Source organism: Camelus dromedarius, chromosome 23 (assembly GCF_036321535.1).
Source record: "Camelus dromedarius isolate mCamDro1 chromosome 23, mCamDro1.pat, whole genome shotgun sequence".
Classification (NCBI taxonomy): Eukaryota; Metazoa; Chordata; class Mammalia; order Artiodactyla; family Camelidae; genus Camelus; species Camelus dromedarius.
The window spans coordinates 5,263,443-5,279,333 of NC_087458.1; the positions used below are offsets into that span (position 1 = coordinate 5,263,443).

A 15,891-nucleotide genomic window follows, 5' to 3' on the forward strand; every position below is an offset into this window, starting at 1 on the left:
GCTGCTTCACACACAACAGACAGTATCACTGGAGCTTGTGAGCTTTGTAAAGGCCAATGAGATGTTTGAGTCAAAAATAAATTGATGTCATTCTATAGGAATGTCAGCTCCCCAACCCTAAATGTGACAAATTAAATTCTGTCACTCTTTAAAGATCCAGAAATGAAACTTCATGAACCTCATTCTTCGTTAAATTTAGTAATCATAGGAAATACTTACTTGTTAAGCAATTTTTAATAGGGTTTTTCCTCAAGAATATGCACCGTAATTGCAAAGAAATCAACACTAAAATCAGGTAAATGTGTTACTTGTAAGTAAATAATTTCAAAAACAAAACTATTCAAATTTGCCCCCAAAATGCAGTAAAAATTATATTTAAATGGCCTGTAGGTGCATTTTAATATGTTTGATATGAAGTGGAAGGATGATTTTTCCACCTTCAAAAGGAAGAGAGTCTACCTCAGGGGCTGTGAGCAAGGACATTCCGTTCCCAACTAGCCCTTGTACATTTTCCACAAGTTTTTCCTTTTGGATCTAATATAACACATACATCACGTACATTATTTGAAAGGATCAGCTATGTGGCAACTTTAAGAGACTGAGGAGGACCAGTAAGCCCTGAGAGAAGGAGGGGCGTGGCTAGGGATGAGGCAGGCTGGCCGCCTTAGTGACAGCCCTGTGTTCACGGGGGCCAGGACGCACACACAGGCCCCCAGGCTCCGAGTCTGAGAGGAGATCCTCCTTCGTGAGTGGCAGGCTCACAGCTGCCAAGCCCAGAGACCAGGGCTGACACTGATGATTTCAGTTCATCAATTTACAAGGAACATGAATATCGGAAGGACTAGTTACTCACCTGCTGGGCGGTGCCTTTTCTCCCACATGGACCCGTATCGTAATCAGAGTTGGTGGTCACCGACTTGGAGGAGAGTGCACTCTCTGATTTGGAGGTTAGTGGCATCCATCCAGCTATTCACCTGATGGAGGGCCATCACCACCGTAGACCTTGCCCGTCGGAGGTGGCCCTCTTGCCGAGACACGGACTGCATATAGGGGTCCAGCTTCATTGGCTTCATGACTTCCCTTTTCTACATTTGGCTGAATAACCCCCTCCCTTCTAAATGAAAGTGCACACATAAAAGTTGCAGTCAGATCCTGTTGGCTTAGACACCATTCTTTCTTTTTAAGTTTGACCCTGAATATGTCTGTGATTTGATCCATTCCAATGTTCAACATTTATAAGGAATCTCTATTCATTTATAACTAAAGCTTACGGGGTGGAGTGGATCTCACTGTAGCTTCCAGATCCACCCGGCAAGGCACAGGGAGGCTTAGAGGGGATGGGCAGCGGGCTGTCACCTCTCCACGACTCACTGTTGCTTGACTTCTCTTTCAGAACCACTTGTGCCTTTGTGTTTCCCCTGACTGTTCCAGGGTCACCCCCTTCCTCTTCTTGGAAGCTCCCTGAGAACCTGGATCCTGAGAATGGCCCATCCAGTCCCACCTCAAGCCCCCAGAGGAGATTCTGGCCATGAAAGAATGGAGCCCACTGCTGTCTTGGAATAGATTCTGTTCTCAAGATCCGTGTTCTCAGGGAGCTTCCAGGCCTGATTATAGTTGCTTTCCATAGTCACATGTCTGCACAGAGATTATATGAACTAATGTACATGAAAGAAGAGGTCAGGTCATTCCATTTTTTCCAACAAATAATCATTGAACGCTACTGTTTGTCAAGATCGACTTCAGGTACAAAGGGAGCAGCAAGAACAAAACAGGCAGATATGATAATGATGAATTTTGCCAGATTCCCTCCGTTGAGGTGTATCATTTGGCAGTCCCTCCACAGAAGTGTGGGCACAGCTCTTCTCCACAGCGTCATCAACAGTCTGTTCTCAAAAAGTTGCTTCTCAAGTCTGTCCTCTTTTAGATTTTTGCCAAGCTGATGGTGAGAAACAGTATCTTGATATGGTTTTAATTTGTGTTGTATGAACAAGCTGTCACATATTTTTATATATTTAAGGATCATTTGTATTTCTTCTGTCAACTATCTTTTTGTATCTTTTGCCCATCGTTACTTATTTCATATATTTTTGCTTTCTCACCTGCACCTTTTTCACCTTTTTAAAAATTAGATTGGTTAGCGGTTTTCTACTGGGTGATTCAAAGGAATAGGTTATTTATTTGTTTACTTATTATTTACTTATTTACTGCTTTTCTGTTTTTTAGTCATTAATTTCTTCTTACCTTTAAAATTCATACACACACACACACACACACATACATATATGTTTTCATTGGTATTTTTCTAGCTTTTCAATTTGCACATTTAATTTATTTATTCTAATTTTTATTAACATGTAGCTAAGGCTATGGATTTTCCTTGATGTATTCATGGAGTTGTGGTCTATAATCCTTAGGTATCTAGTTTGTCATCATTTTCTAAAAGTCTGCAATTTTTTTCATCTCTTTTTATCCAAAAATTATTTAATAGAGTATGTGTCTATTGTTAATTTCCAACAATGACAAAACAACAACAGAGGCTTGGCAGTATTCATTCATCCCACGTGTGCCTGTAAGAATGCTATTTGTATTATTTCTATTTTTGAATAATGCATTGAGGGTTTCTTTGTGACCTGATAGTAAATATTCTATGCGTAGAAGGTGTAGTTTTTATTGTCGGGTTAGGATATTAGTGGATTATATGCATAAAGTTTTATTTATATTATAGCTTACTGTGTTTTTTAATTCATCTCTACATTTGCTATCTTCAACTGAAAGTCCCCTGTTATTTCTGTTTTTTAAAATTTGTTCTTGTACCCACTGTAGTTTCTGCTTTATGAGACCTGGGCTATGTTATTGAATGTACATTTATTAAAATTTGTTATATTTTCATTGTGAATTATATCCTTTGACATTTTTAAGTGTCCTTCTTCATCTTATTTAATGCTTTTTGATGAATTCTATCTTGTCTGGGATCAAGATCATAGCCCTGATTTTTAAGTTTTGTTTTTATCTGTGTTTTCCTGATTTTTATTAACCCACTCACCCCTTTTTAAATAACTTTGAGTCTCTTTGATTAGGATGTCCCTTGTGAAGAGCATAGACTGACGCAGAACTAAAATGAAAACATGCTCTTTCGATAGTGCATTAAGCCTTTGACATTACTATTATAGCTTATATGTCCAACCTCAGTCTCCCACACTCTTCTGTGTCACATTTATGCAAATATGTCTTGTACATAAATAGCATCATTTATCATGTTCTCATTTGCTTTTTTTCTGGAATATCTTGATGTTGAGAAAGGTTTATATTTTTGTTCTAAAGTTACTTTTATAGTAACATCTTTATGTAATATATATCCCCTTCCTTTTGTAAAAATATACTGTCTATTCATCCCTTACTCCAAGTAATAATGGAATTTCCGAAAACCTTTTTCATGCTCCCCTCCTGCTTTCTTCCTTAATATCTAATTTGGAGCGATATCCTTTCACTCCCAGTTTTTACTCAAAAATTTGTATTTATTATAAAACCAGTGAACTTAGTCTACTTCCCATACGGTTTCTCCTTCTCCCCCTGTTTTTTGTTAGCTGTGTGATATTTCTATTTCAGAGCATATAATGTAAAGTGTTATTCTGTCATCTTTATCCCCATTGTTTAGTCTCAGTCTTCAGTTAAATAGATTGAAACGTGCTGTATCAGATTGTATGGCAAATGCTTTTTATGATTCTGGGGGTTTTTGTTTGTTTTGGGAGATCATTCTCTAGTAGATTCCTCATGCAGGGATTTGGGGAGCACTACCCCCCGAGTCCTTGCGAGTTCTTTGTTACTTATCTTTGGTCTTTAGACCCAAACGTCAGTCTGGACAGATGTAAAATCACTTCGTCCTCAGAAGGACAACCTTACCTTTACACATGCTTATTCCTGACTATTCTGGCTCTAATTCTGGGTTTTTGTTTTGTGTGTTAGTTTTCTATTGCTGCTGTAACAAATTACCACACACTTAATGGCTTAAGGCAACACAAATTTATTCCCTTTTTTCCCTGGAGGTCAGAGGTCTAAAATCAAAGTGTCGGAAGGGCAGCTGGAGGCTCTTGGGGAAATTTTGTTTCCTTGCTTTTTCCAGCTTCTAGAAGTCATCTGCGTTCCTCGGTTGTGGCACATCACCCCAGTCCCTGCTGCCACCACCACGGCTCCTTTTTACTGACTTTGGCCCTCTCTCCTCACTCTCACAAGGACCCTTGTGATTACACTGGGCTCACCCAGATAATCCAGAACAATCGCCTCCTCTCTAGACCTTTAATTTAATCACACCTGCAAAGTCCCCTTTGCCATATAAGGTAACACAGCCACAGGTCCCTTGGACTGGGACGCAGACATCTTTAGGGGTTATTATTCAGCCTAACACATTTTGTTTTCTCCTTGAGAGTTCCCTTATTTCCTGGAAACCACAATGCCATGAAAAAATATGCTTTACACAGGATCGCATTGTTTTCTTGTGGGAGGTCCTTCGGCGTATCTAGCCTGCCACTCTGCTAGAAGCAGACGTCTTCTTAAGAAGTTCCTAAACGCTTTGCACAGGCTCTGCCCCAGACTTTTGGACTCAGCATCTCCAGGGTTAGGTTTATAAACCTGTATTGTTAAAACTATTCCTGAGGTGATTCTTACAATAAGCCAGAGCTGAGAGGTTCTACCTGACACCTTGCTCGTATCCAGCGGCTGAGACAGCAGGAACGGTCAGAGCTGATGGGGTGAGGGGTGGGGGAGGGACGCTTGGGGTCTCTGGGTCTCGGCTCAGTGCCGGGTACCACATGCCTGCCCTCCTCTCCCAGCTCCCCGTGCCCTGCCACCCCGCTCCAACCCCTGGGGGCCTTCTTCCATTTATTGGTAACCCTGGGTCAGCCTTCCTATGTGACCTTACAAGGTGAACGGAGACTTACACTCTAGAATTAGAGGTCGTGAAAGACTGAGAATAGCTTTACCTCCCTAATTCCTGCTTGTCCTTTAAGGGCATTTACAAGGGGAAAAAGCCTCTTCTGGTTGAAACCTTTCCGAATCCATCTCTGCCAAGTATAAGAGTATGATCTCTCCTCCCTTTGACTCTTACAACTCTTAGAACCTTGCACAACGTCTTCTCAACCAGATGCTCTTCAAGGGTGGGGACTATGTCCAGTTCATCATCAAAACCCTGTAGCCCTTAGCCCATCATGTCAGCAGTGCCTGAACGGGACACAGAGCCCAGTTGCTCAGGGAGGTTTTATTGATGCATTAGGATAGACAGGGCAATGGGCAGATGGCAGAGATAAACCTGAAAGCTCTGAAAACCTCCACAAGCTGAGGAAAAATTGGCACAAAGAGATGACTTGTTCCATGTCTTCTTGCTCCTGAGAGGGTCTGCACAGCAAAGCAGGTAAGAGAGGGGAGTTTAGGCCCCTTGCAAAAATGGTCTCACTGAGAAAGACCTAAGAGAGGAGCACCACAGTTAAGACCTAATGTCCAGGGACACGCTGACTGGACTGGCCAGGGTGCGACAGGCCAGCCGCTCTCCACTCTCCCAGGACTGCGCACTGGAGCAGGGCTGGGACGCTCACAGCATGCTGCTTTTGAAGTAGGAGTAGAGCCCCTTGGCTGTGAGGCTGCGCTTCCCTCCCTGCTGGGCGGCCTCCTGGCCTTGTGCCGCAGGCACACTGGTGTGCAGGCTGCCCTGGTCCTGCCTTCGGATCACTGTCTCCCTCGCGTGGTCATCAACCCACTCCTGTCTCACCACAGTGGGCTCCCTCTCTCCCGGCCCCCTGGCCACACTGTGCGTTGGGCAGGCGCTGCTCCAGTCCTGTCTGCTGGTCACAGTGCTCGGCTCGGTCTGGGCCTGTCCTCCCAGCTCTGTCTCTCCTGCCTCGTAACTGCTCACTTGTGTGTGTCTTGGACCACTGCCTGACTGCCGCTGGGTCTGTCCCTGCTCTCCAGCCCCTGTGTGGCTTGCAGTCTGGCTCCTGTCCTGCTGCACAGTCTGGGTGGCACCTCCCTGTGTCTGAACATGTCCTCCTATCACCACTTGGCTGGTCTGACTCCTGTCTTGACCATGGGTCTCAATCCCTCTGGTCTGGCCACAGGTGGACTCCCATGGCTGAGTGCCAGTGCTCCCTTTTTGATGGCCCCTATTCTGCTCCACAATCTGGCTGTGTGTCTGGGTTTGTGACCCTGCCTGTGTCTGAATGTGTCCTCCTGTCACCACTTGGCTTGTCTGGCTTCTGTCTTGACTGTGAATCTCAGTCCCTCTAGTCTGACCACAGGTGGGCTCCTGTGGCTGGAGGGCGGTACTTCCTGTCTGATGGCTCCTGTCCTGCTCCACGGTCTGGGTGTGTGTCTGGGTTTGTGACCCTGGTGGGGTCTGAATGTGTCCTCCTGTCACCACTTGGCTGATCTGACTCCTGTCTTGACCATGGGTCTCAGTCCCTCTGGTTTGGCCACAGGTGGACTCCCATGACTGGGTGCTGGTGCTTCCCATCTGATGGCTCCTGTCCTGCTCCAGAGTCTGGGTGGCACCTCCCTGTGTCTGAACATGTCCTCCTGTCACCACTTGGCTGGTCTGACTCCTGTCTTGACCATGGGTCTCAATCCCTCTGGTCTGGCCACAGGTGGACTCCCATGGCTGAGTGCCGGTGCTCCCTTTTTGATGGCCCCTATTCTGCTCCACAATCTGGCTGTGTGTCTGGGTTTGTGACCCTGCCTGTGTCTGAATGTGTCCTCCTGTCACCACTTGGCTTGTCTGGCTTCTGTCTTGACTGTGAATCTCAGTCCCTCTAGTCTGACCACAGGTGGGCTCCTGTGGCTGGAGGGCGGTACTTCCTGTCTGATGGCTCCTGTCCTGCTCCACGGTCTGGGTGTGTGTCTGGGTTTGTGACCCTGGTGGGGTCTGAATGTGTCCTCCTGTCACCACTTGGCTGATCTGACTCCTGTCTTGACCATGGGTCTCAGTCCCTCTGGTTTGGCCACAGGTGGACTCCCATGACTGGGTGCTGGTGCTTCCCATCTGATGGCTCCTGTCCTGCTCCACAGTCTGGGTGGCACCTGTCTGGGTCTGAACATGTCCTCCTGTCACCACTTGGCTGGTCTGACTCCTGTCTTGACCATGGGTCTCAGTCCCTCTGGTTTGGCCACAGATGGGCTCCCATGACTGGGTGCTGGTGCTTCCCATCTGATGGCTCCTGTCCTGCTCCACAGTCTGGGTGGCACCTGTCTGGGTCTGAGTTAAAGTTCCAATGATGGTCTCACTTGTCAGGTGGGCTCTGTCCTGTTCCCTGGTCTGCAACTGCCTCTCCGCCCTGCTTTCTCTGGCCTGAGGACTCTTGTCTTCTCGCACTCTCTGGGTCTGCTCCACGTGGTCCCTTGCTTGTGTCAGCTGGCTGGCTCCCTCCCGTCTCTGAGACTCAGACTGCCTGTCCTGGTGACTGACCTGAGCAGAGCTGATGTCCTGACCCTGGGTCTGAGGCCCAGGCCCACTTTGCCCCGTGGAAGCCTGCTCACTCTGTGCACCGTGGCTCCCTGCCTGGTCCTGTCCTTTCCCAGCCGTCCCCACCTCAGTGCCACCTCTCTGTCCTTCCCCTGGCTCTTGTGAGGCCGCAGAGGGGCGGCTTCCAGACTCTTGAGATCCACAAGCTCCCTCAGGACTCTCACTCAGGGTCTTGAAACAGGCCTGGGCGACTCTGAACACCAAGACCAAGAATTCCTTGAAGTCCACAGTCCCTGTGTCGTCTTCATCCAGCAGGCGCAGGACTTCATCCACGGTGGCCGGATCATGGGGCTTCTGGGGAGAGGATGAGGTGAGATCAGCATCCCGCCCCTGAGGATTCAGGCCGGTCTGTCAGCTTCCAGGCTTCCCACCCTGAGCCTGGGAGCTCGGTGCCCCTACCCTGCACACACGTCCTGCTACAGCAGCATCCACCTGAAATCACCTTCATTCAGCCCGGCCTCTCCCTGCAAACGTAGAAGCTCGCTTTGTTTTGTATCCTCTGTGTCTAGCCCAGTTTCTGGCCTACAGGAGAACTGGATAAAGATTCAATGAAGAATGAATAAATGAGCGCATAGTGACTCTTTGGGCTGTCCTTGGCCCCAGCCCCTGGCATGGAGGCCGTATTTTCTCCAGTGAGCCCAACACCAAGAAAAGCACAGTAGGAACACAGCCCCGTGGGCATCTGTGACATCCACACTGAGGCGCAGCTGTTTTGCCGAGATGGGGGGGGGCCTGGTGGGACGCACTCAGAGGCAGCATCCAGCTGTGCCCACACACATCCCCGCCCCCAAGACTTTCACCATGCTGGTTGCTTCAGCTGCAAACCAAAGGCAGGGAAATGCAGGGGGGTGCATCAAGGCCCGGGGTCTGGCTTAGCCAGGGAGGGGCTCCCAGAGTCTCCCCCAGCCGCTAACCACCTGCTCTCCAAAACCCCATTTCTGATGAGCCCACTCAGCTAATACATTTGAGCAACTGCTTTGAGCAACCGCTTCTCGTGAGTGCTTATTAACGGGTGATCAAACTTCTGGTACCCATAGGAGGTGGTCGCCGCATCAGATTTAAGAAGCAGCAGAAAGTGGCAGTTATTTCCATTTCTGAAGCAGTCCGAGGCTCTGTTCCTCCCTGAGCTGTCCCTTTGGTGTCCTCTTACCTCGTCTCCAAGTTAGAATTGACTGAAGTCAAGGTATTTCCTTTAAGGACCAGGCCTGTCAACTCCTGTGGCCCTCTCTGCTCCATCTCCCCCTCCTCTGCCTGCACAGCGCCGTTAGGACGCTGGGGTCCGGAGGCCAGCACTTGGTTCTCCCCCGCCTCCTGCCCCTCCCCCGCCGCCACCTACCACGATGACGTCAGCAAACTCCCGCTCCACGAGCCGCTTCAGCTCCCCCCGGGTGAGCACCTGGCAGGCGCCCTCGGTCCTGGCGTAGCGCCCAAAGGCTTCGATGATCCCAGTGATGTTTCGCAGCAACTGAGGCATCTTCGAGTCAAGCTAGAGAAAGAGGAAAAGCCCCCCTGGGGCCCGTAATCAGCCTCAGCTGTTCCCCAGGGAGTGCCCAGCTCCTAAGGCCTTTCCCTGCACACTCGGCCGCGTGGGGCCGCTCTGCTGGGTCTTCTCCGCCTTCCTTTCCGGCATGATGCGGTTTATGAGTGGGAACAGGGAGGACTTCTGCGGGGGCCCCAGCGCCGGCCTGGCACGTGAGCTGGGCGGATTGCTTGGTCTCCCCGTGCCTCGGTTTACTCACTGTGAAGTGTAGGTGGGACTGGTATTTATTTTATTGGATTATTGTAAAGATTAAAAGAGAGAATTCATAGAAAATACTTGGCAGAAGCTGGCTTATACCAAGTGCTAGCTTTTACCTCTCATCAGTGTTACTGTACCCACGTATGACTTGTGTGCATCTGTGTACACTCTACTGCTCACAAGCGCTTCTGTGTGCATCATCTCTTGTAACCCTTACTATTTCCAGTTTTTTATAGGTGAGGAGATAGGCTCAGAAAAGACAGGTTGTTTGCCCAAGGCCACACAGCTTATAAGAAACCAAGAAATCCTGGAACCCAAATTCAATGAGCCTTCTAGACGGTACCCTGCAGACGGGGCAATGCCTTTGCCTATCACAGGGGTTAGGGACCCCCTGGGAACAGCAGCAGGCAGTAAGTACATATGCAGGTTAACCCTGGCCTCGGGTGGGGAACCCCAGAGCCCAACTCTGCCCTTTCTGGCTTCCTTTTTGAAAGATGTTCAGGAAGAGGCTGGGCTACCAGCTGCTGGGAATGCTGAGGAGGGCGTACCTTCCCTGGTGGGAGGGCTTCCAGTTTTGAGAGTCCAGGTTTCTCTGACTGTGCCCTCTGTCCTCAGTGCTAGGACCTCGGGGGAGGCCAGCTGTCCACAGCTGCATAGCTCCTCCAAACCCCTGGCCCTGGCGGCCTGTGAGGAGAGGTTCCCAACTGAAGGGAGGTGTTCTCTTTTCCATTAGTCAGGGGTCTGGACACAGGTTGAAGTGAGTCCTGGCTATGGCTGGATGGGCAAGAGGCAAAGAGATGTGGAGATTCATTGAGCACAAGCCTTGGAGAGACCAAAGGAGATGACCGTCAGAGACCGTAGGGTCCAAGTGCAGGGCTGGGGGTAAGGAGAGCTGCGGAAGCTGGAACACCGAGGAAGGGAGTACGGGGAACGGGGCACACAAAGAGGGAGCGTGATTAAGGAACCAAGAGAGGAAAGAGAGGAAGGGGAATCGGTGCTAGAGAAAGTGGGTCAGTGTGGCCAGAGGATTTGGAGGGTTGCGGACCCAGGGGGCTCTTCAGGGGGTGTCCTTGCTACCATTTGGTGGCCAAAATATTTTCAGGCAGACTTTGTTTTTTTGTGCACATCAAGGTACAAAATCAGAATATTGCGCCTCAACGGAGACATGAAAAGGTCTTGGTTTCTTGTTTTTGTTTTTTCCATGTGGCAAACCTTAGCCACTGACCTATAAACAGTAAAAATAATAAGATGATCTTTCAGTTACCCTTCAAACTCCTTAGAATAAATGCACAAACTCATCTTACCTAAATATGGCCCTGGGGGAGGGGGGGCCACCATGTAAGCCCCTCCCTCCAGAAGAAGGCTTAACCCCATTGCTGGGTTGGCAGAAGTAATCTGACTCTGGTTTCACAGACACTGAGTACCGCAAAGAGGTTTACAGAAGCTTAAGAACAAGAGACCTTTGCTGATCCAGGAAGGCCCGTGGGGTTCTGTTACTACTGCCAACACGGCCTCCCGGTGAGAGAAGCTGCTACGGGACCAACCGCAGGGGAGGAGGAGAGAGCCCGGCTGCTGCAGGAGAGCCCCTGGTTTGCCCAAGACTCCATCAGAGGGGGTGCTTTCTGCCCACAGCCGCCACTGGCTGACCTACGGGCCCGTACCTGGCAGCCCTGGTTTTCTGAGCTCAGATCACCAAGACTCAGCTTGAGAAAGAGGTTCCTTAGGAGTGGACTTACCTAGGGCACAAGCAGGATGAAGAGGTGGCTGTTAAGTGGTGTGTGGAGTGCCAGATGAGTGGGACAGAAACCTTTTTATAAGGGCTTTAACTGGGGCTAGTGGTTTAGACAGGATGTCCCCGCCCCATGGGAAGGCTTGATTCATCCACACTCAGCCCGGCCCAGCCTCACCTTCCTGCTTGTCCGTTTCACCTGCTGTCTAATTAGCAGGCCCCTCCTTCCACATTCAGTGCCCTCTCCCCACCTCCTCTCTCCCTGGGTCTGTCTCCGCATGATCGGGAGGCTCCCTCCCACCGTGCTGGGCTCGGCACTGGTGGGGTTCCTGGTGCCGTTTTTTCAGCCCTGTTTGACGGCAGTCGTGGGTCACCTTTCTTTTAGCACAAACATTCACGAGCTTACCCATCTATGGAGGCTTATCCTTTTCAAAGCGGTCGCTTTGGGAGGCTATACGTGTTTTTCTGATGATGTCATTCCTTAGAACATTCTTGAAATTCTTGTTGTGGAAATTGCCTTTCATACCAAGTTTACAAGATAGGCAAGAAATCCAGTCTTATTTCTGTATAGTTGGGCCTCATTTTTGATCAAAACAAAGAAAGTTAATACCTCTCCCCGCAACCCCCATCCTATGGGTAGGTAGCATTTTACATCTGGTGGCAGAAGAGGCTTAAGATAATATGTCTAACCCTTCATTGTGAAGACGGGGAACTCCACGGGTCAACTGACCAGCAGATATTTCTGGAGAGCTTGCTGCCTTTCAGACACAGTGCTGGGGCCTGAGGAGTCAGTGTTGAGCAGGGTGGCAGTAGCATCACGTCTCAAGGAGTTCACAGCCTGGCAGTCCCGGGAGGAAGCGCCCAGGCGGGCAACAGTAACGGTAATCACTGTTCGATTCGATTTCATTTTCCTTACCATCTCGCTCTGTGGGATCCTCACGACTGCCCTGTGAGGTGGTACGGCTAAGCCCCTCTTATAAAGAAGGATGCTGAGAATCCTCAGGGAAGTGGCCGTTCCATGAAGAAGGGACAGGGCTGCACGAGAGCCCCTCAGCTTCGGGCCCCGGACCCCTCTCTCACAGCCTGCTGCCACGTGTTCTTTTCTCCACGATTTTCGGCACTTTCCAGACATCACATTTGTCCTCCGTGGATGAAGAACAACCATCTTTGAAGATGCTAAGGAGAAAGCCTGCATAGCTCTGAGGTCAGGTCCCAAGCTCCTAAGCCACATTGGCAGGAAGCACACTGGGTGGGGAAAGGTGTCTCCCAGTCCTCATGGACAGGTCACGGAGCACACAGGAAAGGCAAGGACAGGCTGGGCAGGTGCAGGAAGGGCCTTGGTTGCGGTGTCTGGCGTAGCGAGGGCAGCCTGTAGCCGTGGCAGGAGTCCCAGGACCGGACCAAGAGCAGGGCTGACGTGCAGACTGCAGGAGGGGCCTCTGCAGGCTTTGTGGCTGGAGAAGTGTGTCTGCACGGGGAGGGGCTGGCTCTGGTCCTGGAGTGGGGAGAGGGAGCAGAAGTTGCTATGGTTAGAAGAGGCCAGGATGAGAGGGGGAAGTTAGGAAACAAGAAGGGGCCCAACAGATTAGACCTCCCCACTGTGAGTGTGCTGAAGGGGCTCAGAACTTCCAGAAAGATTTGGGATCTAGGGGAAAGTAATTTAGGGAAGTGATATGCCAGGTGCTTAATCTGTGAGGCAACCATGAGGTAGGTTCTCATTACATCCAATTTCCAGATGAAGACACTGAGGTACTGAGAGGTCAAGTAAACTACGCAAGGTCACATACCTAGAAAGTGACACGCTGACTTTGAACTTAGGTCCGCCTGCCTCCAAAGTCTATGTCCCCTGAGCCCGTGGGTGGGGTGCTGTGAAGAGTATCGGGTGAAGGGAGGTTGGCTGGAGTGGGTGGGTGGGGCTGGGGACGTGAGGAGGTGGGAGAGTTGGGGACCAACAGTCTTTAATTGAGGTCATAAATTTGTTAGTTTGGAAATTTTTGAGGAGTTGTTACTAATGTTACAAATGAATGACTTTACTGAGTACTCGCATCTCACGGGTGTGCAGGAGGCAGGGGGAGGCCAGGGACCCTATCAGAAGTTGGGGCAGACTCTTATCCTCTGCTCACTCTGCCTTGGAGTAAACAGAAAAATCTCAAAGAAACAAACTCACTTTTTTAAAAAAATGTTTTAAATTTTTAAAACATTTTTTAATTCAGTAATAGTCATTTTACAATGTTGTGTCAAATTCCAGTGTAGGGCACAATTTTTCAGTTATACATGAACATACACACATTCACTGTCACGTTGTTTTTGCTGTGAGCTACCACAAGATCTTGTATATATTTCCCTGTGCTGTACAGTATAATCTTGTTTATCTATTCTACATTTTGAAATCCCAGTCTGTCCCTTCCCACCCCTGCCCCCTTGGCAACCCCAAGTTTGTATTCTGTGTCTGTGAGTCTGAAACAAACTCACTTTTGGACTTTGATTTCTTCTTACACATTTACTCAGAAATTCACTGCTGCCTCCACCTGACTGATTCCTCCAAGTATCTGACAGCCGGTACTCGCCACACATAGTGGGCTGCAAATGGAGAATAGGGGTTTACTTTCCAGGAAACCAGTCTAATTGGGAAACAGGCCATGCACACCCAAAATAATTACTTAATAATGGAAGACAAAATTTTACATGTTAAATAAGAGAGCTTGCTAACCAGACACCTTCACCTCCACCCAGGAGCACAGAAAGGTGATAAGGGGCAGGGGCCGGGCAGTGGGGAGTGATTAGACAGTGGCCGTTCAAGTCTCCCTCCAAAAAAGCAGAAGATGGGAAAATTCCATAATCCCGGGCTTCACCCTTAGAAAAGAGCAAAAACAAGTCTAGAGGCAGAGGGCACAGCTCAGTGGTGGAGCATATGCCAGCATGCATGAGGTCCTGGGCTCGATCCCTAGCGCCTCCAACAAAAATAAATCATAATAAAAATAAATAAATAAACAAACCTAATTACCTCCCCCTTCCAAAACAAAACAAAACAAAACGAAAGTCTAAAAACCAGAGAGCTGTTGCCTAAAATTGCTTGAAGTTACTTGGGTGTTGAGAGAATTGACCTGTCCATTCACAGCCCACACATCCTGACTGAGGGACAGGGTGACGGGTATGGTTCTTAGAGGGAAAAAAGAACAGTGGACAGTTCTGGGCCTCCTTGTCCTCTGTCTTCCCCAACTAGAGCCTCTTCGCCTAAAACCACCCTACCTGGGCCCTGCTCAGAGCAGCAGGGAAGCACCCAGATGCCCAAGTTCAGTCCCAGAAATAGCAGGAAGAACTAGGCAGATACCAGAGACGTCCCTCCTGACACACTTTCCAGTGACTTAGTACCTGTTAGACATCCTCAGCCTAACCCCTGACCTGACAGGTTTTGTTGGCCCCGCTGTTTCTCGGAGTCCCGATTCAGGAAGGGAGCATGTGGCTAACACCATCACTGGCATCTTTGGTTTGGTCAGGAAAGCTGGAAGATGCCGCTTGAAAGGGAATCTGAATGTCCGATCTAGGTGTCCAACCCACAGGCAGCGTTCCTAGAACAAGCAAACTGGAAAGGTTCTAACCCCCTTCTCATTTGGAAAAAGAAGAAATATCGTGGGAGGAGAGGGAGTTCTTCCTTTTCCTGTTTCACCAGTGCTCAGAACTCTACAAAGTCCCAGTGGTATCAAAGAGTTTGTTGACTTAGATGTAAAGATAGCAGGCATTTCCCACCACGCGCTCATTCCTATCATAAACATTGGCCAAAATTATGGACCTGTCAGTTCCCACACAACCCAAGGTCGTGCTGCCCTCTTGCTGTCCTGTAAGGCTTCTTCCTGTCTTGAATGCATTCCTCTCCATCTCCTCCATGCAGATGGCTTCCACCCATTCAGAGCAACTCAAACACCACTGATTCTCCCAACCTGATGAGGTCTCCCTTAAACATACAGCTTGCCCTCAGTAATCTTTTGTTGGTGCATCTTTTACAGAATTTATTTTCCTCCACTGTCATTCTCATTGCTTGTCCATTTGCTTAGTCATCCTTTCTTGATTTTTCCCCTCTTTGAGGACAAGGCTGGTTTGTAGGTAAGTGAGTGATGACTTGATACGGAAGCCATGTCCATTCTTCGGGAGAACACGGCTTTTGCCCGAAACCATGAAGGCTGAGTGATGTGACCCCCACACCATGCCTGGCCCCGTATTCCGTCTCACTGGAGCTACCTTCATTCCTGTGCTCTTGGGGTTGGAGCGGGATCTCAGCATCCAAGGCTGGGGGATCCCAGGAGCAAATTGGGGAAAGCGCCACTGCAGGTCTGTTCAGGATGGACTAGCTCTGGGCTGGTCTCCCTACAAACCCCACAAACCTGTCTGTCCTGTGGTCTCCTCTAGGGTTGTCAGCTTTTAGCTATTTCCTCCTTCATCGATCAAAGCACCCATCCCTCCCAGTGAGTCAGGATTGAAAGGTGATGACGGTGTTCTGAGCACACTGAGTGACAAAGGAACACGGAGGGTGTGCAAAGGTGAAAGCCAGTAAGTGAGGAGTTACTCTGGGGGCTTGGAATACTGTCCTTATTTACTGAGAAGAGGGTGAGATGCAGCGGCTGTGGGCTGCTGGGGTCATTCTGGGGGCCACTGGTTACAAATGAAAGTGCACACATTCATTGTCTTCAGACCCCTTGAAGTTAGGAAGTCAAGAAGGCGCACAGACGTGGCTTTTATCCTCAGGGGTAGAAAGAGACCAGCACAGCTCCCCACGTCCCTGGCTCCAGGGCTCTGAAAAGTCCCGTAACCCCTCTGAGCCTCAGTTCCCTTCTCTATAGAATAGTGATAAGCTCTCCTTCTGCCAGGGGGTCATGATCAGGGTAAAAATCGCAGCGGGTGTGAACGGGCGTGGTAAACTGAGGA

General features: G+C 49.2%; 1 protein-coding gene and 1 long non-coding RNA gene across 4 annotated transcripts in view; one reads left to right on the forward strand and one right to left on the reverse strand.

The window, feature by feature from the left end:
- LOC135318971 (uncharacterized) overlaps window positions 1-15,891 on the forward strand; it is a 144,418-nt gene that overhangs the window by 114,475 nt on the left and 14,052 nt on the right. The gene's annotated exons all lie outside the window — the stretch shown is intronic.
- On the reverse strand, window positions 4,976-8,979 carry CRNN (cornulin). Its single transcript, XM_031436376.2, has 2 exons — window positions 8,841-8,979; window positions 4,976-7,798 (listed from the first exon to the last, which is right to left on the reverse strand). The coding sequence occupies exons 1-2, from the start codon at window positions 8,976-8,978 to the stop codon at window positions 5,582-5,584; spliced, it is 2,355 nt and encodes a 784-aa protein (XP_031292236.2). The 5' UTR covers window position 8,979; the 3' UTR covers window positions 4,976-5,581.

Bases quoted from the DNA above. Each gene is read 5' to 3' on its own strand.
- CRNN (XM_031436376.2), bottom strand. From the start codon at position 8,978: ATGCCTCAGTTGCTGCGAAACATCACTGGGATCATCGAAGCCTTTGGG. The intron at 7,799-8,840 runs GTAGGTGGCGGC...TCCTCTCCCCAG, and splicing joins AGTTTGCTGACGTCATCGTG to AAGCCCCATGATCCGGCCAC.